Source organism: Carettochelys insculpta, chromosome 2, assembly GCF_033958435.1.
Source record: "Carettochelys insculpta isolate YL-2023 chromosome 2, ASM3395843v1, whole genome shotgun sequence".
Classification (NCBI taxonomy): Eukaryota; Metazoa; Chordata; order Testudines; family Carettochelyidae; genus Carettochelys; species Carettochelys insculpta.
The window spans coordinates 226,656,346-226,682,009 of record NC_134138.1 but is presented as its reverse complement, the minus strand read 5'-3'; the positions used below and the strand labels follow the sequence as shown (position 1 = coordinate 226,682,009).

At 44.4% G+C, this 25,664-nt stretch overlaps 1 protein-coding gene and 1 long non-coding RNA gene across 4 annotated transcripts in view; one reads left to right on the top strand and one right to left on the bottom strand.

Annotated features, from left to right (window-relative positions):
- Positions 1 to 13,598, bottom strand: part of LOC142007971 (uncharacterized) — a 37,982-nt gene extending 24,384 nt beyond the window's left edge. The window contains exon 1 of the long non-coding RNA XR_012644055.1: positions 13,432 to 13,598. This is a non-coding gene — a long non-coding RNA (uncharacterized LOC142007971). The remainder of the gene's footprint in view (positions 1 to 13,431) is intronic.
- Positions 12,574 to 25,664, top strand: part of TMEM106B (transmembrane protein 106B) — a 32,202-nt gene continuing 19,111 nt past the window's right edge. Inside the window, exons 1-2 of one of the 3 annotated variants that reach the window (XM_074984674.1) lie at positions 12,574 to 12,943; positions 20,051 to 20,272. In XM_074984674.1, the coding sequence (XP_074840775.1) occupies positions 20,053 to 20,272 (220 nt within the window). In that variant the 5' untranslated portion in view covers positions 12,574 to 12,943; positions 20,051 to 20,052. Of the gene's footprint in view, positions 12,944 to 13,007; positions 13,055 to 13,110; positions 13,121 to 20,050; positions 20,273 to 25,664 lie in introns of those variants that run through there. The other 2 variants (XM_074984675.1, XM_074984676.1) reach the window with 2 other exon arrangements.

The following is a 25,664-nucleotide window of genomic DNA, read 5'->3' as shown; positions in this document are numbered from 1 at the left end:
AGTGGGTCTGTCTCATGAAAGCTCACCTAATAAATTATTTTGTTAGTCTTTAAAGTGCTACTTTACTGCTTTTTTGTTTTGATAGTATATAGACTAGCACGGCTTCCTCTCTGTTACTATTTATTGTGAAAGTGCAACCTACAAATGTAGAATTTTTTATGACATGAGTGTACTCAAAAGGCTACTCTGACCTACCTCTTGTTCAGCCTAATACTAAGAAAAACAAGTGTGGTTACACTTATAGGAAATAATACTGCTGGCTTTTGATTTACAATGTCACCTGAAAGTGAGAACAGGTGTTTGCATCGCTCTTCTGTAGCTAGCAGTGCAAGGGTTTTATGTGCCATATATGTTAAATGTTCACATTACCTTTCATACTTTTGCCACCATTCCAGAGGACACACTTCTATGCTGATAATACTAGTTAAAAAATATGTTAATTAAATTTGTGACTGAACTACTTTGGGAGAATTATACGCAGTGGTGTAGTTAGGACAGGAAAAGTGGGTGGGCCCAGCTTTCAGGTGGGTATACAATGATGGGAGATAGGGAGAGGAATGGAGGGCCCTGGAGGGGCAGGAAGGATTGGGTGTGGAGGAGAGATCCAGTGCCATGGGGAAGCAGCGGGAGGAATCTGGTGCTCCAGGGAGGGAGGACAAGAGGAAGGGTGGATCCGTCTCCCCACACCCCCTCTCACTGTTCAGCTGGCTCCGGGAGCACACAGGCTGCATGGTGTACCCACAGAACAGAGGAGGGCCCCACCAGAACTTGAACTCCATCTACCCCTCCTAACCCCAGCTTGGTGTCTGCAAGCCCAGCTGCATCCCCCTCCGCTGACGCCACACATCGCTGTCCCAGTCAGTTCCCAGACCCAGTGCTAGCCCCTCAGAGACCTGCTCCCTTGAAGGCTAGCACTGGGTCCAGATACAGGGGCAGCAGCACATGGGCCGTGGCCACACTAGCCCCTCCTTTCGGAGGGGCAATGGTAATGTGGCACTTCAGCATATGCTAATGAGGTGCTCGAAGAATATGCAGCACTTTATTAGCATAATGGAAGCCTCATGTGCTTCGAAATTGCTGTTTCAAAACTCAGACACCCGTGTAGCCAGGGGGCCTTTTGAAATGACTCCCTGATTTTGAAAGCCCCTTATTCCCATCTGGTTTTGAAATCAGGGGTTTGTTTCGAAAAGCCCCCTCACCCCCCCCCGGCTACATGGGTGGCTGCATTTCAGAACCAGCAGTTTCAAAGCGCACACAGCCACCATTATGCTAATGGAGTGCTGCATATTCATCAGCATATCTCAAAGTGCCACATTACCATAGCCCCTCTGAAAGGCCATAGCCATGTTGTTGGCAGGAGCATGATGCAACCAAGCTGATGGATACCCAGGGGTCAGAAGTCCCAGCCCATGGATGGGTGAGAGGTGGGGGAAGCAGGAGGAGAAGGGGGCTCCAGCCTTGATTTGGATGCACCTGGGAGCTAAATCACTCAGGCCCATCTGCAGCTATGCCCCTGATTGTGTATCTCCTCTTCTTTTACTCATATTCTGCCAAATATTTAACGTGATAGCAGTCTCGGATGATGATCCAGCACATATTCATTTTAAGAACACATTGGCTACGTCTACACTAGCCCCGAACTTTGAAATAGCCACGCAAATGGCCATTTCGAAGTTTACTAATGAAGCGCTGAAATGCATATTCCGCTCTTCATTAGCATGTGGGTGGCTGTGGCACTTCGAAATTGATGCGCCTCGCCGCCGTGCATCTCGTCCCGACGGGGCTCCTTTTCGATGGGAGCTGATGGGAATAACAGGACTTCGAAGTAGGTGGGGTCCTTTCGACATTAGCCAGGCGGTTATGCAAATGAGCCATCATTTTGTATTTTTGAGACAGCTTATTTGCATCAAACTGTTGGCAGTAGGGCTCAGTGTAGACACAGCCTCAGTGTTCTGTGCTGTTATTTAGCTTTCATTTACTCCTACATGTCTTCTACGAGCTCAGTAAGCAGTGGAAATATTGGTAATGCTGCTGTACAATATTGACCTCTGATGGTCTGGCAAATTTTCTTATTCAGCATTGGTCAAGTTCCAAGGGTGCCATACTAGAGAGGTTCATCTTGAATTTGTAATCAAAAATAAATATGCAGTGAGCACTGTTTACTTTGTATTCTGTTCTAATTGAAATTAATATATTTGCAAATTTTGAAAACACCCACAAATATGTAAATAAAAGGTATTCTATTATTTAACATCACAATTAATCATGCACTTAGTCATGATTAACTTTAACCACTTGAAGATGTTTAAAAATCTCCACATAATGCCCATCTATTGGCATTAGTTTCATGCACATTAATAGCACTAGAAGAGTGCATTGTGTGTTCCTTTTTGGCAGCATATAATTCTGTATTTGTAACAAAGACTGTGTAAACTGGACAAGGCTGAAATCATGGAACTCATTTACAGGACAGAGTACTACAATGCATTAGCAAGGGTGGCAGAATGGCCACCTCTGCCATTAGCTGCTACTCTCTGGCTATGTCTACACTAGCCCCAAACTTTGAAATGGCCATGCAAATGGCCATTTCGAAGTTTACTAATGAAGTGCTGAAATATATATTCAGTGCCTCATTAGCATGCGGGCGGCCGCGGCACTTCGAAATTGACGCAGCTTGCTGCCGTGCGGCTTGTCCAGATGGGGTTCCTTTTCGAAAGGACCCCACCTACTTCGAAGTCCCCTTATTCCCATCAGCGCTTCATTAGTAAACTTCCAAATGGCCATTTGCATGGTCATTTCGAAGTTTGTGGCTAGTGTAGAGACAGCCTCTGAGGTAAAGGCTCTGACTGTAGTTATTGGACTGCTTCTCAGTCAAAGTGGCTACAAAAATACATTGGCTTATTCATTCAGTTAGAAAATAAATATGCTACTGTTCTATATTCAGGATATTTTGCTCATCAGCATTCAACCATAGGGTTTTACTTATGAAAGATGGAAGCATGCGAGGATGGAGAAATATGGGCTGTTTCGTTCATAAAGCACTCATAATATGTATTGTGCATGCGAGTCATAGTTCCTACACAACATTAAAATTGCATAGTAACAGGGATGAGTTATGTTCCGTCTCCCTCGTAATACAGAATTTAATCACCTCACTCATCCATCTGAGTAACTACTGTGCTGTGTATAAATAATAAAAAAAAAACAACTAGAGGTGTGTTTCCATAAGACCAGAGTGTAGAGATAATGACAGTTTTCAGTAGGAAAGTAGTACATCAAAAAAACCAGATATGAAACTTGTTTATTCTTTACTTATGCAGACAGCTCAATGCAAACACACAAGATAGTAACCAGAGATGAGACTCTCCAATGAGAACTGTATCCCAGTATTAAATTGGTGCATTCCCAATACATAGCTACAATTCTGAAATGCAGAAAATGCTACATAAAAAGACTGAGGGGCAGTTTTTACACAGGCCACTTTCAATTTTTGGGAAGAAGGGGACTCTGGAAGAAGGACTTCCTTCAGGAAGCTCCCCCGGGGGCCGCGCTTCTAAACGGCGTTTTAGAGTCCAGAAGAATGGTCTTCCAGACTCCAAATCACGTGATGATATGCTAATGAGGTGCGGGGAATTTGCATCTGTGCCTCATTAGCATATTTCGGAGAAAGTGGCCTGTGTAGAAATGGCCAGGGTGGGTCTACACTTGCATTCCTCTTTCGAAAGAGGTATGCAAATTAGGTAAATTGAAAACTCTAATGAGGCATGCATTTGCATATTCAGCACCTCATTTGCATATTCTAATTCAAAAGCGCTTCTTTCGAAAGAAGAAAGCCAGTGTAGACGCTGCTCTCTCAAAAGTAAACCCCATCTTTGAAAGAATCCTTCTTCCCATTAAATAAAGGGAAGAAGGATTCTTTCGAAGATGGGGGTTTACTTTCGCAAGAGCAGCTTTACACTGGCTTTCTTCTTTCGAAAGTAGCTTTTTCAAAATTGGAATATATAAATGAGGTGCTGGATATGCAAATTTATACCTCATTTGCTTTTTTGATTTGCCTCATTTGCATACCTTTTTTGAAAGAGGAATGCAAGCGTAGACACACCCTCAGTGTTATTTATACTCCGTCTCAGGTATAACCTTCAGAAAGAGTGGCATATTGTGGCACCCTTTATAACATTGGGGAAATGAGCACTTGGAAATGTAACCGCACAACCTAAAAAGAATTACTCTGCCTAGCACCCTATTACCGAATAAATTAAGGCTACTTTGTGCATTTGTGGTGTTGTGTCGCCAGTGTAGCAGCCCTGGAGAGCAACTGTGATTCTGGGATTCACGATGTCCTTCCCAGCCTCCTTAATGCACTGAAATGAGCAGTCTTTATCAGCTATAGCATATGGTCCTCAGCCTCCTAGTGTAACTACCATTTTTGAGCAACTTCTGGAGGATGTCAACCCTTAGAGTCACTATGCCCTCTTAGAGGTGCTAATTTTTGTTGGACATATTCCTGGAGTTCCATCATGACATAATTTTAGTTCCTGGAGACACCAATCATGCAGGGTTGGCTTCTTTCCTCCTCCTCTATTCTCATTTTGCTCTGGGAAGAGTATTAGGCCTTACCTACACTATAGAGTTAAATTGATTTTAATTTGTGTCAACAACCTTATGCTGCTTTAATTACTGCAGTTGTGCACATTCACACTATGCTCCTTGTGTCAACAGGGTGTGTCTATAGTCAGTCAGTGTTCTTGCACTGACAGAGGGTATTGCACCATAGTCAGATATCTCACTGTGCAACTTGCCTCCCTGTGCCACTGGAAGATCTGGGAATGCACCACAGTTCATCATGGGAGTGTGGGCACCATCTCATGATGTAGTTCCTTCTATCTCATCATTCTTCCTGACTCCACTTATTATCACTTTTAACAGCTCCCTGTAAATCTGTGCCTGAAAGTACAGATCCTAAACTGTGACCAGTACGATGATGAGCCTTATATACACAATCCGTTTGGTCCTGCAGTATCTAGTGAGCTGGAAAAAAGGAAATAAATCTGTGATGCCTGAACTGCTGTGCGCAATGGGAAGAAACAATGCATGATTGCTGCTGGCATTCACAGGGCAGCTGCATATGGTAAACCATCAGTAGTGTTCAGGAATCAAGCACTGAGGAGTGGGATTGCATGGTGGTGCATGTATGGGATGATGGGCAGTGGCTGCAGAACATTTGGATGTACAAAGCCACCTTTCTGGAACTGCATGCAGGGTTCATTCCTGCCCTGCAGCACAAGGAGACCAGAATGAGAGATGCCTTCACAGTAAGAAAAGCAAGTGGCAATCACTGGTGGAGGCTGGTAAATCCAGTTTGGTACTGGTCAGTCACAAATCAGTTAGCAGATGAAAATTCCACTATGGGGGTTGAGGTAATGCAAGTATACAGGATCATTAATCACTTTGTGCTACGAAGGATTGTGACTCCTGCTAATCTTCAGGAATTTATTGATGACTTTGCTGCAGTGAGATTTCCTAACTGCGGTATGGCAATATGCAATTTTGTCCCCTGATCATCTTGAGACAGACTACATCAACTGATGGGGCCATTTCTCCATAGTTTTGCAGGCACTGCTGGGCCATTTCACTGACATAAATGCAGGCTGGTTGTGGAAAGTTCATGGTGCATGCATCTTTAGGAACACTGGACTGTACTGAAAGCTACATGCTGGGACTTCCTTCCTAGATCAGAAGTTTCCAATGGGGGAGGGCTTGTTAGCGGGGGAGACACAGCTCAATGGTTTGAACATTGGCTGGCTAAATCTGGGGCTGTGAGCTCACTTAGGAGTCTTGGACAAACAGATTTAAAAAAAAACCTTTCAGGGGTGGTGCTAGGTTCTTTCAGGAGAGCAGGGGACTGGACTCAATGACCTCCCAAGGTCCCTTCCAGTTCTATGAGATGTGTGTATCCCCACATACTCATTTAAATGTGACATGCAAAGGCCATAGTGAGCCGAGGAGACCCACTTTACCTCTTGTTCCCATGGTACTAGAAGCCTTGCACCAGCAACCTAGACAGAGAAAAGAGCACTTCAGCAACAGCCTCAACAGGTGATGAATGACTGGTCAATCTGCTTTTGGCAGATTAAGAGGTCACTGGTGCTAGACCTCAATGAAGAAAATATTTTGATGGTAAGAGCAGCATGTTATGCTCTGCATAACATTTACAAAAGAATGGGGGGGGAACGTTTTCCAGATGGGAGGATACCAAGGAGGAAGGTCCAGCTGCTGATTTTGAGCAGCCAGATTCCAGGGCAATTAGATGGGACCATTGGAGGGGCTATTAACATCAGAGGGGCTAAGAGGAGCATTTTGGTAACAAATACCACAAGCATGTCTTTATGTGATGGGTTTAGTTGGGGTTACCATATCTGACTTTTTGAAAAAGAGGACACTTCTGAGAGGGAGTGTACCTGTGTCAGTATTTACCAACTCATGTAGCATTAACCTACTGATTACACTACAACACATTAATACAATGTGAGTTGGTAGATACTGAAACAGATACACTCCCTCTCAGGGGTGTCCTCTTTTTATCTGGTAACCCTAATTTAATAGCATGTACATGCCATAGCAATTCATTTTGTTTCAAGTATTGTTGCCTCTACTGGTATCTAGGAGGTGTATTCATTTGATTTTTGTTTTTTTCTGCTGTGCTTATTAATGTTGTATAGCTTGAGTAAGGAGTCATGATAGTTTGGTTAAAAGGGGCCTAGTTTTAGCAAGTAATGCACACAGCTTACAGCTTTTTGCAAGGTCTGCATTTTTGCAAATGCTTGCGGATCTTCTTGTTTTAAATATGCCAGAGGTCAAGGAGGAAAAAGTAGAAAATTGGCCATCTGGTGTGTCAGGTTTATGTTTGGCTTCTTTGCACATGCAAGAATATGTATGTGGAAAACAGTCTGGAACAGTCACCACAATTCCATTACTAAGGTCTGGTTAGATCCATAAAAAGGGTCGGTGGTTAAGGTCTGGAAAGCTCAGCAGTTTGTATGGATTTGTCAGCAACATTCTGAGAAGTTGGAGGTGATATTTCGAGAAGATAGAGGTCTATCCTAGGTCAGAGGTAGAGCGGGGTATAAAGCTAGCTCACTATAACTACATAGTGCGCCTTGACACTAGGGTCTCTATACTCTAGCTATGTCTTCACTAACCCCCACCTTTCGAAAGAGGGATGCTAATGAGACACTGCCATGAATATGCAGCACCTTATTAGCATAATGTCAGCCATGGCAATTCAAAAGTGCCGCTTTCAAATTGCACACAGTCCATGTAGACAGGGCCTTTTGAAAGGACCGCCTCCCCACCGTCTTCAAAAGCCCCTTATTCCTATTTGGTTTTAGCAACAAGGGGCTTTCGAAGACTGGGGGATCCTTTTGAAAGGCTCCCGCCTACACAGGTGGTGTGCAATTTGAAAGCAGCACTTTCAAATCGCCATAGTTGGCATTATGTTAATGAAGCACTGCATATTTATCGCAGTGCCTCATTAACATCCCCCTTTCAAAAGGCAGGGACTAATGTAGACATAGCTTCTGTGTCAGCAAAGCACCCCACTTCCATATCTTTTATGTATGGTACCATTATTATTCTCTTAAACCTCATCCTATCTCTTCCTATGTTATTATCAACTAAGAGCGATACCAAGAACCCACTATGGAGTAGTGAGTATAATATTCCTAATGTACTGTATAATTTAGCATTGTATTAGATCCCTGAACCTAGCATAACCATTTAAACCCATTTAAAGTTATTTTGTGTGTGCTTGTAATCAAGTTGTATTGAAATATTAACCAAATTTATTATCATTAAACTCATATCTGCTTGCTGTCTAATACTATCATGCTAGAAAAATAAACTGTAAGGCTGGGTCAATATGGAGCTCTGCTCAGAGCTGCTGCTGGCAGAGCTATGCAAAATGAGCTTCTTGGGATTGCAAATGGCTGCTTATTTTCATATTTCCAAAGCTCATGACCATTGCCACGTGAGAGTTCAGTGCTGGCAGGTGGGAGTGCCGGCATTGCAGAGGCCATGTGAATGTACCTCTACTGGCTAAACCCCCCTCTGTCGTCACGTTTCAGGCACGAGGGAACGGCAACAGACAGAGGTTGAATCAGGAGAGGCATGTCCACGTGTCCTCTGCAGTGCGGGCACCCTCTTCTGCTGGCAACGAACTCTCCTATGGCTATGATAATGAGCTTCAGGAGTATGCAGATAAGCAGCCATTTGCAACCCCAAGAAGTTCACTTTGCATAGCTCTGCGGGCAGCAGTGCTGAGCAGAGCTCTACGTAGACCCAGCAAAGTGTTCTAGAGAGCGTTGCCTGTGTAATCTCTGGAAATCCCAAAATTAACCTTCTAATTATTGTATGTTGCACAGGGAAAGGTACGAATCTGTAATCCTTCAGTTAACATTTGGATTACACTGGCAAGCTACATTCCCTATTAGAATCCCTGAGGTAACAATATGAAGCTTTAATTAAAGGATTATATATTGCAAATGGGGAAATGACAATGAGGAGTTTCTCAGTTCTGGCTCTCACAGCTGGGTGTAACTCTAGTTTTTATGAAGAGACCAGTCTTCAGGGGTGGATTGCAAGGGGTGCTCTGATGGAATGGGAGCATGCGAGGAATGAGGGTGAGTTTAGTAAGAGAATGGAACAGCTTTCCATATTGGCTATGGGGGAGTTGTGCCTGGATGTTTTCAGACTGCAGTTTTATGAGAGATGTGAATATCTCTATTTGTCCCTCTGGCAGATTTATCACTCACTCCTATCTATCTATCACATGATCCAGCCTGACACATGATCTCCTTTCCTGGCTATCCAGCCTGAATTTTTCATTAATTGTCTCTGCATGCTCTTGTTTAACTATGTGGTGCATCTCTTGACTAAAACACTTTTTGACACATATCCATGATGGGTTGAATCACGGAGATCCCCTTGAAACTGTTACCTGATGTGTTGATCATATCACTGAGCCTGTCTACCTGCCCTCTGGAGCACTTCACCACCCTGTCCTACCGGGAGAAGCTCTGGTATCTCCCAGCAATGGCAAAGAGTTGGGGGTAACAGCCCCTAGCAGAGTATTATAGAAACCAATCACAGGTGCGCTCTGGGAGGACTCAGTTACAGGGACCTGGCAGCATCCTGGAACACAGCCCCAAACAAGGACCAAAACGCCAAATACATCTTACTCTGTATGGAAGTTTTACACAGAGAAAGCTCATAAAATTTGCTCTCTTTATCAACGAAAGAGAGATGTGCACAGCTATAGTTTCACCTCCCATCCCCATCCTGTAACAATTATTTACACTGGCTTGGATAATAAATAAAAGTGATTTTATTATGTATAAAGAGGAGGATTTAATTGGTTACAAGTGATGGCAGACAGATCAAAGTGAAAGCCAAATAGGAAGAAGGGGCTTTTGAAGTCAGGGGATCCTTTTGAAAGGCTCCCGTCTATATAGGAGGCGTGCGTTCTGAAAGCGGCACTTTCAAATCACGTGCAGCCACCTTTACGCTAATGAGGTGTTGCATATTCAAAGTAGAGCCTCATTAGCATCTTCTGGACTCCCTCATTAACATACTCCTTTTGAAAGGGAGGAGCCAGTGTAGACGCAGCCAAAGAGACTGGCTACAAATCATAATTACTCGCTTTAATCCTTATTTCAGGTAAAGTCCTTCAGGCCCTGCCAAAGGCTGGAGTAATCAAATCCAGTATCTCACTCCTCAAGGTGACCCAAGATGGTTAGGTGCATCTCCTGCACCTGTGCAGCTTCAGACTGAGTCAGTATGCTGCTCACCTGTGCGTTGCCATGGCTCCTGTGGAAATAATTGCTGGTTGGAGTGGCAAAATTTCCTAGAGTGAGGGCAGATACAAGGCAAATCTGCCAAAGAACATTAAACAGAGGATTGCTGAGTGCTACCTGCACGAGTTTCCTACGGATTGTTATGGAGGATTCTTGAGGAATCCTGGTGTACATTGTCAAACTTTTCCAGCAGGGTCTCACTGCTTAGCTGCATAGAATCTGTCACTTTCTAACCTTTATCCTTCCTTTAGCTTACAACAAAGTAAATGAGATCTCAGTCTCCTATCACTGTGCAATATCAAAGCAAAATATGTGCTTATTGAGCTTGTGTTTCCTATTTCATAGCGGTATCTACACAAGCTCCTTCCTTTCGAAAGGGGCATGTTAATAAGCGGGCTCAAAAGATGCTAATGAGGCGCTGCAATGAACATGCAGCACCTCATTAGCATAATGGTGGTCGCGGCAATTCAGAAGTGCAGCTTTTCGAATCACAAGTTGCCCGTGGAGACAGGACCTTCTGAAAGGAACCCTGCCCCAGTTTTTGAAAGCCATTCTTCCTAACACCAGATAGGAAGAAGGGCTTTTGAAAACTTGGGGGGGGGTTCCTTTCGGAAGGTCGTGTCTCCACGGGCAGCACGTGATTCAAAAAGCCGGACTTTCAAATTGACGCGGTCATTATGCTAATGAGGTGCTGCATATTCATTGCAGTGCCTCATTAGCACCTTTTGAACCCACTCATTAACATGCCCCTTTTGCAAGGAAGGGGCTCGTGTAGACACAGCCCATAAGTGCTGGGACTCACTAGACCAGTATTTCCTAAACTATGTTCCCCAGAACACTGTGTTCCTTGAACAACTTGCAGGTGTGCAGTGGTGGCGTAGCAACTAGCAATGATGTGCAGTATGTGTGTGTATATATATATATATATATATATATACACACACATAGTTATTACAAGCAGATACAATGTTACTTCTCCATTGCTGTGATACCTGATTGAATTATTTCATTTTGTTATTTTTGTATATGTTACTGTTTTTTTAAAGATAATTTTCATAGGTGTTCAGCATAAAAATACTATTGTTTTGTGTTCTGTGGTCTGAAAAAGTTGAAGAAACCCTGGACTAGATTGCTCTGGAATCAAAAGTAGGCCTTGAGTTGCCACACCAATGAATGACTGACCTTTTGTATGTCCCACATACTTCTCCAACTTTACTTCCTCATCCATCACTTCAGCCTCAGGGATGATTCCTCTAGCTGCCTCTTCCAGTCCCCCTGAAGTGTCTATGGCACTGTTGGTGGTGGGGTCACTACCACAGATGACGAACAGCTCCTCATAGAGGTGGTATGTAATCAGTGTGGCACCAGAGAAACGGTTGTTCTATCTTGCCTTATGCCTATTTCAGCTCCTTGACCTTAGAATAGCACTGCTGCATGGCTCTTTGATTGCTCTTCTGCATGCCACAAGCAGCGTCCCTGTAGATATCAAAGTTTGTATGGTTTGAGTAAAGCTGCACAGCCTTCTCTCCCTATAGAGCCTGCAGATCCAAATCCAGTGTGCTCCATGTGGAGCACATCTGTTGAAAAATGCTGACATGGTTAACTGGGAAGCTGCTGTATGAACAGTCCATGCTGAGCAAATATGAAGAGGAATCTCAAACATGTCCAGGCCTTTAAATAGGCGGGCGGGTACGTACAGGTAAGCATACTTCATGCTGCTGATCATAAGGGTAATGATAGCCATTGTGGGATACCTTCTGGAGGCCAACATGGGCAACATAAGAAAACATGCTATGATGACATTGTGTCCTTCTACCTATGTCACAAAAATCTCTATGCCACTTTGTGATGTGGTCTTATTTTGTGGTTGAGCAGGGGAATTAAATGAGTGAGAGGAGCACCATTGTGTGTACACTTCCCCTGCCAGCTTTGTTCACAAAAAGGCTAATCTTTAGTGACGGCCATGGAAAATACTTCCTGCTACTGCCTCTTGAATCCAAACACCTGTCACACTCTCTTAAGCTACATCTGCACTTACGAAGAATGTTAATGGCTGTTGCACAATATTAGGTATGCCAATGACATACCTAAAATCAGTTTTGCAGCCGTCGACAGTGGGTCCTGTCTTCGCTGCAGAATGAGCGCTGCCTGCCCCAACATTCCTTAATGGTCCTGGCTCACAAAGAGCCCCAGGTCCGACACTGATCCTGGAACACACCATTTCATGCATGCGCCAAACGGTGCCCCAGAAGATCGAACCTAAGCATTTGATCTTCTGTGGCTAGTGCAGCCCCAGCCTCCCATTTCAAAAGCACGTAGCCTGGACAGGGTCTACATTACGCCACTCCTTTAGGAAGCAGTTTACTTTCCCCTGCCCATGGTCAACTCCGGGTGCAGCCGTCTCCCTCTCTCTCTCACAGACACACACATCGCTGTTCTGTTCCCTGAGACGTGCAATGAAAGAGCTGCCCCTGATGTTAATGAGCTCTTGCGGCGAAAGAAAGCGCGCTCCCTATGCCAGTGCTAGCGATAGGAACGATCTAGGCTGCAACCTCTCTGCAGGACTATTGCTCATCTCTCACACAGCCTTTAGCAAGAGGCCGGGAGGCGGCGGCTCGCAGAGGAACAATCGCTGCCTGTAACTAAATATGGGCTGAAATCACGAGAGTTGACCACGCTGCACAGACCGCAGACACGCCCGGTCCCAGGGCTCCGGCGGGGCGCTGCAAGCGGCGTGGCGCCGTTCATCGAGGTTGCCAAGTGAAGGGCTGCGCCGGCCTGTGCTCCGGGAGGGCCCAGCCCGCTGCTGAGTATAGGCGGACACGTCAGAGCCGCCAGCAGTGTGCACCAAGCCGCAGGCTCCCCCGAGGCCTGGCGGGCCCAGAGGTACCCCGGCCCTGGCCTTGAGCTCCGCCCCGGGCGCTGCCCGCTGGGCCTCGGCCCCGCCCCTGCAGACCATCGCCCCTTAGCCAGGTGCCCCGGCCCCCATCGCCGCGCCTGCGCGCTGGCTGAGGCGCATCCGAGGCTGCCGAGCTCGCTGTTGTTGTCTCTCTCCGCCGCCGGGAGCTGGGCCCGCCGCGCCTGGTCCGCAGGTGAGAAGCTGCCCCGCGGGGGGCTAGTGGCGCGGGGAGGCCTGGCCCAGCTCGGCGTGTGCTGGGGGCCCGGTGCGCCGGCGTCACTGCGTGTTCGCGGGCCCTGCTCAGGTGCGGGGGCGGGGCGGGGCGGGGCGGGGGAGGTTGTTGTGTGTTGAGGTGCGGCCCAGGATCCGGGTATGTGTGCGTGGGAGGGGGTGTTTGTTTACTGAGGTGGGCCGTGGTGGCTAGGGTCTGTGTTGTCGTTGTGCGCGGGGTGGGGGAGTCGTGTGCTGAGGTGGGATGAGAGGCCTTGGCGCGGCATTGGCTTGTTGTGTGTGTGTGTGTGTGTGTGTGTGTGTGTGTGTGTGTGTGTGTGGTGGGGGTGTCTTTAATAGCTGGTTATTTAGGTGTCTGGTCAAAGCAAAGCGTTTGCTTTGTGTTGGTTTTGTTTGTGCTGCGGTTGAGGGGGTTGTGACGCTCAGCTGTAAACACAGCATAGGCCTTACCTGCGCTGAAAGCTGGCCTGCGCTCTCTCTCTTGTTCACACAGGACATCAGTGTCAAAGTCCCAGCAGATCAGATGTTTCTTGAAATCTTGGTTTGCTGTGTACTTAGTTGATAGCTGAAGACTGGGTTGAAAAAAACTTGTGAATACCAAACCACGTCTCTTTAGATTGTCGTTCTTATGTCTTCTGTCGTGGGAGTTTCAGAGGGGTAGTCGAGTTAGGCTGTAGCTGCACAAAAAACAAGCAGTCCTGTCGCACCCAAGGAAAGCCCCACCCCCAAACAACCCTTTAGTACCTTATTAAATGAAATGGTAGTTTTTCAATTACAGGTGGCATTTTAACCTGTAGCCGGATGAGTTAGTTGCGGCTTTATCATAACAGTAGCAGGGATGAGTATCGGAGGGCTACCCTGTGTTAGTCTGTATCCCAAAAAACAATGAGGAGTACTGTAGCACCACATGAAGAGAGTGCTAAAATAATTGTGGATATTATGGCACAGGTCAGAGCTCAGGTGATTGGACCCCTCTGCTGCCCATGCTACAGTGTCCACTCTGCCATTTTTAACACAGTGCCTGCATCAGTGCTACTGTGAGCTTGTCTACCTCTGAGATGGGACATGATTCCAGTTGTAACAGAGAAAAAGCCGTGCTAGTTTAAATACTGTCAAAATAGTATATACTATATACTACTACTGCTTTTTTGTTTTGATAGTATATACATTCCTGTTGTAGTGTAGATGCTGGTAGTCTTGTTCGCTGAGAGGTGAAGAACTTAGGCTCCCCGAGGCTTTGGCAGAATCATAAAACTCCCTAAGTGTATGCTAAGGACGGCAGAGGGGCAGAGCCATCTTGTGTAGTCATTGCACAATTTAGTGAATTAGTGACTTTTCTGGTTTTGCTAACGAATTCCAATGATTATAAATTTGTTCATTATTTAAATGGTTTGTGTGACCATATTTGAACTTATAAATTGTTCACAAACTGCTATAGCTTGTGCTGTGGAAGCTTACTATTTACAATATGCGCTGTATTTTTAGTTGTTTGAATTGTATTTCAGATCCAGAATTAAAATCTACAAAGTACATTCAAAATGGCTGCAAGAATCCCCATCTGAATAGGTTTCTCTGTTACACATTTTCTTGTGACTAAAATGTGGCTTCTCTGAGTGCTTCCTAAAATCAACAAAATGGGTCATGAATTTTCACACAACTTGATGATTTTTAGTTGGAGCAAATGTCTGTTCGCTCAGCTGTAATGATGCTGTAGTAATGCTTCTGGGATCACCAGTCAGATATCAACATAAGGAACTGCTAGCCTTTCCAGCAGTGTTCCCTCTAATTTTTTACATCCATGTACATAATTATGTTGCATTTGCAACATGTCACCTCAATATTGATGCACATAACAAAATTCATTCTGCACATGGACTAGGTGGGGTCAAGGGCTTCAGAGTGTGTGTTGAGGGATCAGGGATGGAGGGGTGAGGGCTGTGGCTGGGGGAGTATAGGCTCTGAGGTGGAGGTGGAGCTGAAGATGAGTTGTTTGGGGTACAGGAAGGGGTTCCGGGCTGGACCTGAGGGGTTTGAAGTATGGGAATGGATTCAAGGGTCTGGGTGGGATTTAGGGTGCAGGTGGTAGATTAGGGTTTGTGTATGGTGTCTAGGAGAAAGCTAAGGTGATGGAGGAGACTCAGGATTAGGATGTGGGGTGCTTACCGGGGGCAACTCCTGGTTGGTGGTGGGGGAGGGAACAAATTTTGTTTTTACCAGACACCTAAAGAACCAGCTATTAAAGACCCCCTCTGCACCCCCCTGCTCATACCCACAAATCCACAACACAAGGCCTCCCATCCCATCTCAGCACACAACTCTTGCCCACAACAACACAGACCCTAGGCATCACGTCCCACCTCAGCAAACAACCTCCCCACAGCCCCTGCCCCAATAAGGATCCAAGGCGAGCCCGGGGGAAGTCTTCCCTGGTTGCTACAAATTGCAGGGCGTGGCCTGGGGGGAGCAGTTCAAGTGGCCCTCAAGCCATGGACCCTGCACCTCACAGCCAAAAAAGATTTTTGGAGACTGTGTCAACTGGCCGTTCAATCTCCCAGGTACCAAACTGCCCCACAATGGCAATGAAATTTGGCAGGCCCCCTTCCCTGTATTGGCAGTGTCTATTTAGTGAAAAGGGAAGACAAAAATCTTTTCCTAACCTTTTCTATTCTCCTTGTCCTAACACTGGACCCCTTCATGCAGGGAAGAGTGGTTAGAGGGCCAGCTGAGAAAACAGACTGTGCACAGAAGCTGTATAATGGACTCGGAACTCAAAAACTCTCCCCTCAGCAGCTCTCTTTTTTTCCAGATCTTTACTATCTACTCTTTCTTCATGCTTTTCATTGTCCCTGTATTATTTGCAGGGATCATATGTAATCAAATGAGGGGGGAACAGTTGGTGGAGGGACAGTTGAGGAGACACACACCTGCTGATTTTTATAAAATCCTTGTTAATTGAGTTGCAGCTACAGTTTTAAAAAACAATAAAGTTATGGAAGAAAGAGATTTCTGTTTAACTTGTATCAGAGGGGTAGCCATGTTAGTTTGGATCTGTAACAGCAACGAAGGGTCCTGTGGCACCTTATAAACTAACAGTTAGTCTATAAGGTGCCACAGGACCCTTTGTTGCTGTTTAACTTGGTGATCTTCATTGATGCCTTACTTGTCCTTCCTTCTGCCTGGAAAAATGGACATTTGCTTACCACAGGAGGGGAATGAGGGCAATGCAGAGTGGGAAGATGGTGTCAAATAGCAGTGAAAATACCCAGAATGCCCCAGGGATGAGGGAACTGTGGGATAGGTTCCTGCTTTGCACTGCAGCAGCTGTTGATGTTTGCTGATTGAGTGTGGCAGCAATAAGTCATCTTTGTGAGGAGCACATGGGGAGGTGAGAATAGTCAAATTTTAATTTATAAAATCCAGCATTACAAAATCAATATTAATAAATTGAATTTATTTCATAGTGTTGCCATGGTCTTTCACTGGATTTGAAAAGTCCACTTACTAATGTGCAGCCTGATCTTACGCACCTTACTCAGGCCCATACACAAATCTCCTATGGAATTCAAGGGGAATTTTTCCCAAGTAGGAACTGCAAAATTATGCCATTAATTTCCAATATAGTACTAGAGAAAATAAATCCAAAATATAAAGGAACATCATTCCTTCAGTTGCACAATAAGGGGTTCCATATAGGCAAAGTACTATTTGAAATCTCATATGGTCAAAAGGATGCATTACTCCAAAAGATGGTAAAACCTACCGGAAAGTGGGGTTCCCTCTAAGCTGGGCTACCATGCAGCTGCTGAATAAGCCCCACATGAGAGCTGAGGGCTGCCATGCCCTGTGGACCTATTGCAGTCATTGAAGAGATGCACTTCTCTAGACCTAGCAGCAGGGAGATGCTGCATCCAAGGGGAAGAGGTGTGCTCTTCTGGGTCCAGGGACAGTTCCTCTGGCCCCAGCAGCAGGGCTGTTGCAGCCTATAGAGCCGCTGTGCTCTGGGCCAGCCCTTCATGGCTGGAGGGAATGGTGGGGACGTAGTTCTGTGCTGCCATACCTTCCCGCCAGCTGAAGCTATGTCACCTTGAGAGCTGGTAATCTACAGCCAGTGGGAGCTGTGGGGAGCAGTGTCCACAGGTGAGTGCGGGGCAAAAGAGGGCAATTTCCCTTCCTCCAAAGCTTCGGCTTCCTGACTGGTGCAAGACCTTCGTTACTCTACCCCTTCCATTGTTGCAATGTTAGAAGACCCCAGCACTCTGCCCATCTCCTGACATCTGTTTTTGTAACCACAGTCCCCCTTGAATATCTCTCACTCTCAACTGCATATAGAGTTCCTGACCAAAATAAAATGGAAAATGACACGGTTCTTGTCAGTTTCACGGATATCCACCTAGTTGTAGGGATAGCTTTCATTAGGAATCAAGGAGCAGCAATTGGGGCATTGAAACTGTTGACAGATACAGGAAGCGATAACATTCTGTATGGAAACTGATTGAGCCATTTTTCCATTAATAATTGTAATAATTATAATTAATAATCAAATGAAATGTTAAATTCTGTAGAAATGTATGTCTTTGGCTCCTGCTTCTTCAAGGAACGTTCATTCCCTACTTGCCCCGGTGAGTGAATTTTTCAGATTTGGAATACAGTTTGTTAGTCATTGCTACAGATAGAGGGTTTGATATATTATTTTGATTTTTAAGCTATAACCAATATTGAAGTTGGTTAAAATTAGGGTTTTAACTGCTGTGGTGTTTACTTGAAAAGCAGGCTAATTAGAAGACTGTAGACTGCTGAGGTGGGCAGTAATTTTTCATGGGGGAGCACTCCAAGATTTTGGTAAGCGGTCAAGGGCTGCACTTTTCCGTAGAGGGGGTGCAGGGTCTGGGACAGAGGTTGGGTGCAGAAGGGAGCTTGGACTAGAGGACTGGGGTGCAGAAGAGGGTGTGCGATCTGAGAGGAGGTTTGGGTAAAGCAGAGGGTTGTGATTTAGAGCAGGACTTGGGAGGCAGGGCTTGGGAGGGGGTTGGGTGCAGGAGAGGATTCTGAATTGCGAGAGTGGTATAGGAGGAGACACTGGATTTGGGAGGGAGTTGTGATCAAGGGGAGGGGTGTTGAAGAGATTTTTGGGTGATGACGTGGGGTAAAGAGGGGCTGGGTGCTAGAGACAGGGTCTGTCAGGGAAGCGATTACCTAGACCTGTGGTGTCCAGTACATTTGCCACTCGCCACATGTGGCAAACTGGACAGTGCAGTGTGGCAAAATGCGGCTCCGTAGAGCCACACATGCGGAGCACCCTCTGCCCACTTCGTGAACGTATTCCATCACTTGATGGAGCAAGCACGCCCTAGCATGGCTCCTGTAGCTCTGATCCAGAGCCACATGGCTCCTGTGTCTCCAGCACAGTCCTGCTGGCTGCAGCCCAGTGCAACTTGCTTGTGCGATCCAAGCATGGTTCACATGGTCCTGGCAGCTCCAGTGGTGGAGGCAGCTTTGGTGACTTGCCGGCAGTTTGCAGGGGGAGCGGTTCCTGGCTTGACAGGAGGGCATTGTTAGATCTGGGGCGGGGCTGGGGGTGCCTGTCTCTGGAGGAGGGAAGAACATTGTTAGAGTGAGGGGAGAGCTGGGGGTGCCTGGCTCTGGGGTAGGGGTAGGAATTGTTAGTGGGGGGGAGGGAGGGGAAGGAACCCTGGCACATATGGAAGGACAAGCACCACAAGTGTGGTGATCCTTCAGTTACTATTGGACACCACTCACCTAGACAGCTTCTGGTCAGTAGCTTTTCAGGACCCTGTGGCTGCCTCCTTGCCTGCTGCAGCCCCACATAGCTCAAAACTGTTACCTGCTCCATATGGTTCTCTGATCCAGATGCTAGGAGGGATGGCAAGGCTTTGCATGCCGTCCCTGACAGCCTGCACCCCATCCCCAGCAAAATCTCTCAGAAGCTGGCCGATGAGAGCTGAGAGGTTTTGCTGGGGATGGAGGCACCACGCAAAGCCCCTACCCCCACCAAACATCTCTATCAGAGAGTCATATGGAGCAGGCAGTTGCTTAAAGCAGTTAGCTGCTTTCTGCCTGAGGGTCCCAGTGTCCCTCAGGCTGGATCTTGGCCACTTGATCTATAGATCAAGCATATCAAACTGATTTGTTGAAAGGGACCAAATTCCACACTGGGTTTTCTATGGGTTGGGATATTCTGTCACAAATTAAAGATTCCATTTTCCCCTCAATCTAAACCGTTTCTCACTGATGTCAGTGGGATATATGGATAGACATTCTTTTCAGAATCTGGCCTGCATATGAAAACTAATTTTTAGTATTTATGTAGTACTTTATTGTATTATTGAGCAATACTCAACAGGAAGCTCTTCTCCCCTTTCTTACAATGTCTCTACCATAGTTTTCTCTTTCTTTTCTTGCCTGTATCTTTCTCATCTGTTTTCGTCGTCGTTCCCTCTGTTTCTTTCCCTGCAGCAGCTCCTAAATCTCATCTCCCTGGAGGCTTTGTTCCACCTCCTTTTTTGTTCTTTTTGTGAAAATGATCACCCCTAAAATAATGAATACTGTTAGCAAAAAGTTATAATTGAATTTAGAGATGATATCCAATTAGCATAGTAGGCTCTAGGAAAATTCATGCTTTTTGGTCTTTCAGCTGTTTGCAGACTCAGGCAGACAGGAATGCAACAGTTATATTCAGTTCCTATTCGGAAGCTTTTCCTTTTAGTTCTCCTAGTTACAAATATTACTTTAAAATATTGCTGAAATTCTGGTTAGTCTGAATATTGTGTGCCCCATAAGTTTACTTGTAGGCCTGGATGGAGCCAGCAAGTTATGTATTTGACTTCTGTGTTACAGAGCTTCAAAATGAACCCTATTAATTGTCAGCTGTTTAACTTCAGATTACATCTTGTTTTATTCTGAGTTCATTTTATTATGTATCCCTAATGAACTGTGTTCTTTTCATTCCTAAGTACTGCAGAATTAATAGTGCCTCTTAGATTTTTCTTAAGACAAAAAACCATTTTGTGTATCTTTCCTAAAACTTACTTTTAACCTTCTCTGCCATCAGACATGGGGAAATCCTTTTCTCGACTGCCTCTACATGCGTGTAAGGAAGACGGCTATGATGGAGGTACAGCATCTGACAACATGAGGAATGGATTAGTTCACTCTGAATCCCATAATGAAGATGGAAGAAGTGGGGATGTGTCACAGTTCCCATATGTGGAATTTACAGGAAGAGACAGTGTCACTTGTCCCACTTGCCAGGGAACAGGGAGAATTCCACGTGGTAGGTGTCACAGATAAAAATAAGCATGTTTCCTTGTATATTAAGCTAATACTTTGCATCCAATAGCTGCAACTCTGCAGCTGAAATTTTTTCTTCTTCTTATTTGTGCACCACCAAGAAAACAGTCAGGTTGAGTCAACATTTTAGAAATTACCTTTTCAGTATATGTATCTGAGAAAATCAGTGGAAGACATAACTTTGATTTGCTTGTGTGTGTGCTCTTAACTCTCCTTGTATCTGAGTATTTTATTCCTTTACTATGTTTGAAATGAGTAGGCAGAGTTGTATAGACAGACATTTTGTATATCTCACTGGAATATACACTGATAATCAGAACCTGTGCACTTGAGAATATTATTTTAGTAATGTTCTCTTTAACTTTTATTTTTAAGACATGTAAGTCAACTCCAGAATTTTAACTGTCCATCAAGTATAGATCTTTTGGTGGTGGGCTGTTTTTTTTGTTTCCCCACTTCCCCCTTGCTCCCCTCTTTCCTGGCCCATTAAATGCTTTCAGCAGGAATTTCTGTTTAACAGAAATGGTCATACTAGTCTTGTGAGATAGCAGTTCTGATGATTCATATGGTGTTCCTGCATATTGGTTCCAACCATTTTAAATTTCTAACTTTGCAGATTTATGTAACAACCTTTTGTCAAAAGTTGAAGTACTTCAGCTGATAATTAGCATGTAATTCCCATTTTAGAGATGGAGACATTTAGGCAAAGGTAGGTCTTTTAACTGTGGTAAGGAGCTAGGGTACAGAAAATCATTGTAATTCTTGCTTTGACAATCTATACCTTAAATTCTCTTTAAAAAGCAATATTTTATTTAAGAAGGTTGTTGCTCCTTTTTAGACAGAAGGATCAGTAATTCTGCACACACATTGTATTATAATTGAGGGATTGAGTTCTCTGCAGGCTGTCATGCTTTTTTGTATTGTGTATACTTGGAGAAGAGGCTTTTCTTGAAAGACATGCATTTTGTATGCATTGAATAGTAAATATCAGTTGTTGCTTGGGAAAAAACTTGTAAAATAGGTTGGCTATGATTCCAGACATGGAATGATTTTCTCCTGTGACGGCATAGTTGGATGCCCATTGCAACATTGCGCGTCTTAAAAGACGGTGCTTTGGTCTCTGTATGTTGGAACTCCTGACAGTATTCCTGCAAAGGTCCTCAGATGTCATCAGGAGGGTGAAATAGTTAATAGAACTCCGTCATATGGTGGCATTATCCTTTCCAACTGATTTTCTTTGGAGAATTTCTTGCTCGCTTGTAGACTCTGTGAGAATTTGGGCAAAGTCCAATATTGAAACTGCTGTTGAAATTCAGCATTCTGTTTTGGTTTTTTTTCTGTTTTGTTTTTAAAAATCAGACACCTTCAAGTACCTTGTTGTATACCGCTTTGAAAATGTGAACACTTGTAAAGTGCTAATTATTATGTAGAGCTATCAGAGATTAGTTTTAAGCTGTGTCCTTTACTGTTGTGTATTTGACATTTTGAAAATTCAGCTTCAGTCCTAAAATTGATTATGGTGAGCCTGGCCAAATGATTAGATGCCTACGTCAAAGCAAAGTCCATCTCGTCAATAGTAGACTTCTTTGACAATACTAAAATTCTACTGTATTTGGTAACGGGAAGTACCATCCTAGTGAAGACTGAGGCTGGGTCTACACTAGGGGAAAAAATGGATTTGAGATGTGCAGCTCCAGCTATGAGAATTGCATAGCTGGAATCAATGTATATTAAGTCGATTTTTGCTGTCATCTTCTGTTAGCCGGTGGCCAGGTAATGTGTGGTGAGGTACTCCCCTGGGTCCTAAACAACCCAGTTTTTTACTGTTAGAGCAGGCAGCTCCTAGCACACTCACCCACGGCCAGGCTGTAGTAACCAAACGGTTAAAGTTCTTTTTGTTGTGCTGGCTGTGTTGCAGTGACAAAAGGGTTAACAAAATGGTTAGGCTTGGATCTTTACTAGTTACAAGTTTATTAAGCTACAGTTATAAGCGTGCGGTTACAAAAGGCTATTGTTTACTTCTTATATGCTAGCAAAGTACAGGTGTTAACAAGTTACGTTACAATCCAATACAAAGATATCAGTTATCATCTAACACAATGATATCTTGGCACAATGACGTCTAGTTACAGAGCTCTAATTCTTTAGCTGTGCACAAAAAAAGTCAGAGACCTAGCATGGGTGTATCTTACCCTCTCTGCGTCTCTCGATACCAGTGTAGCCAAGCCGGATCGGTCACTCAATTCCGCGGAAAGACGAACACGAGGTTGGGCGTCCCCAGTTGTGGACCTCGGGAGGCAACCACCTGACCCGACCAGCAGGAAGTTGGTGGAATGCACTCCAAGTTAGAGTTCTGCTGGACCCATCTTTTATACCCCTTTTGGGTTATGTATTCTCTTTCTTATCTATGGTGCCAGATCATACTGGTCTGTCTTTGTGACTCCAGTTTGTTACAAGGGCATTTCTACTTAGTTTGCACTTGTAAGACAAGAGATAAACAATTTAGGAGTACAGGACATTCTTTTGTGCGGGCGGGGCACGTCCCCTTCTGGGTGATTGTGTGTGTGCATCATATTGATCAATGCCAGCTGGGGTGATTTCTTGAGGGTCCCCCCCCCCCATCCTCTCATGTTGACAGTCTGGCCTGTTAGCCTTCTAGCTGTACTTTGTGCTTCTCAGGGTCACGATAAGCTAGCATATCTGGGCCTCAATGAGGGCATCAAAGACTGTGCTGTCAGCAGCCGTTTCCGTGCCCTGTGTGCTCCTCAGACGGGGTGGGCAACGAGCAAGCTGGCTTGTAGGGGGGAGACTCTGTCTGGCTACATCTTCGCAACGGGAGGTTGATGGGAGAAATTCTTCCATCAACTTTCCTTACTCTTCATGACTGTGAGGTGTACTGGGGTTGACAGCGGTGCCCTGATCGTTTGATTTAGCATAGCCCCACTAGGTTCAAGAAATCAAACCCTTCAAGATCAACCACCAGCACTTCAATCTTCCCATAAGTATGGATATGCCCAAAGTTGTAGATTTAAATGCTGCATTTAGGATTTATCCTGATTTCTAATGTGTGAAAACTGTATCTTTGTTGTCTTCACTAGCATATTACTATGTGTTATCTCATATTTTTTCCTATAGAAGACACAGCTTTAGATGTCCTACCCCAATTATATTTTGGCGAAATATAATCTTACTCAAAGTACTGTTGCATTTTAATTTAGGAATTTAAGAATGGCCATTCTGGGTCAGACAAAAGGCCCATCTACCCCAGTATCCTATCTTCCAACAGCGTCCCAGAGGAAATAACAGAACAGGTAATCATCAGGTGATCCCTCCCTATCACCCATTCCCTGCTTCTGGCATCAAATATTTCACAGGGAAAAAAAATTAAATAGAAATTATTTTAATCTTCCTCTAACAGTAATCCTAGGTGTTTGTTTCTAATATATAATGTTAGAATTAATGCTTAGTAAATCAAAATAGAAGATTGTTTGACATACTCTTATTCAATTTTTACATTAGGTGATTTATTAAATCACTTACTTTGTATGCATGTCTGACTAAACATTAAAAAGTGGTCTAATTAATGAAATTGTAATAACATTTTGTTTACGAGCATAAGAATGGCCATACTGGGTCAGAGCAAAGGTCTATCCAGTTCAGTATCCTGTCTGCTAACAGTGGCCAATGCCAGGTGTCCCACAGGGAGTGAATCGAACACATAACGATCATGAATTTATCTAGCTCTTTTTTTAAACCCTGTTATAGTCCTAGGCTTCGCAGCCTCGTCTGGTAAGGAGTTTCACAGGTTGATTGTGTGCTGTGGGAAGAACAGCTTCCTTTTATTTGTTTTAAACCTACTGCCCATTTATTTTGTTTGGTGTCCCCTAGTTCTTATATTATGGGAACAAGTAAATAATTTTTCGCTTTCTCTGCACCACTCATTATTTTATATCCCTCCATCATAGCCCCGCCTTTCCTCTTCTAAACTGAAAAGTCCTAGTCTCTTTAATCTCTGTTCATCTGGGACCCATTCCAAACCCCAATCATTTTTTTTACCCTCTTCTGAACCTTTTCTAATGCCAGTATATCTTTTTTGAGATGAGGGGACCACATCTGTATGCAGTATTCAAGATGTGGGCATACTATGGTTTTATGTAAGGGCAAAAAGTTGTTCTCCGTCTTACTCTCTGTCCCTTTTTTAATGATTCCTAACATCCTGTTTGCTTTTCTGACTGCCACTGCACACTGCATTGATATTTTCAGAGAACTATCCATGATGGCTCCAAGATCTCTCTCTTGATTATTTGTAGCTAAATTAGCTCCCATCATATTGTATGTATAATTAGGGTCATTTTTCCAATGCACATTACTTTACATTTATCCACATTAAATTTCATTTGTATTTTTGTGAGATCTTTTGGAAGATCTTCACAGTCTGCTTGGGTCTTAACTATCTTGAGCAGTGTAGTATTATATGCAGACTTTACCACCTCACAGTTTACCCCTTCCTCTAGATCATAAGATTGGCCCTAGGCTTGACCATTAGGGAATGCTACTAGTTACCCCTCTCCATTCTGAAAATTTTCTGTTTATTCCTTCCCTTTGTTTCCTGTCTTTTAAGCAGTTCTCAATCCATGAAAAGATCTTCCCTCGTATCTCATGGCAACTTAATTTACATAAGAGCCTTTGGTGAGGGACCTTGTCCAAGACTTTCTGGAAATCTAAGTACACTGTACTGGATCCCCCTTGTCCACATGTTTGTTGACCCTTCAGAGAACTCCAGTAGGTTACAAAGACACAGTTTCACTTTGGAGAAACCAAGCTGACTTTTGCCCAACAAATCATTTCTGTTAATGTTATACTTTACCGTGGTTTCAACTAATTTGCTTGGTATGGATGTTAAACATACTGGTCTGTAATTGACCAGATGACCTCTAGGGCCCTTTTTAAATATTAGCGTTACATTAGCTGTCTTCCTGTCATTGGGTACAGAAGCTGATTTAAAGGATAGGTTACAAACCACAAATAATAATTCTGCAATTTCGTATGTGAGTTCTTTCAGAACTCTTGGGTGACTACCACCTGGCCCTGCTGACTTGTTACTGTTAAGTTTCTCAGCTAGCTTCAAAACCTCCTCTAATGATACCCAAAATTGGACAGTTCCTCAGATTTGTCATCTACAAAAGATGTACCATCCTACTTCACAGGTTTCTTGGGCCTAGGCTCCTCCCCAACCCCAAACGTCTTCACTGCAGTTAAACAGTTCCTCAGCCAGATGCCTACAAGCCTGTGTCAATTAGCACAGGCCAGCTATAAGTGTATAATTGTGGCATAGATATAACTTTTCAGCTCAGGCCCCCAGTGATTATCCTGCA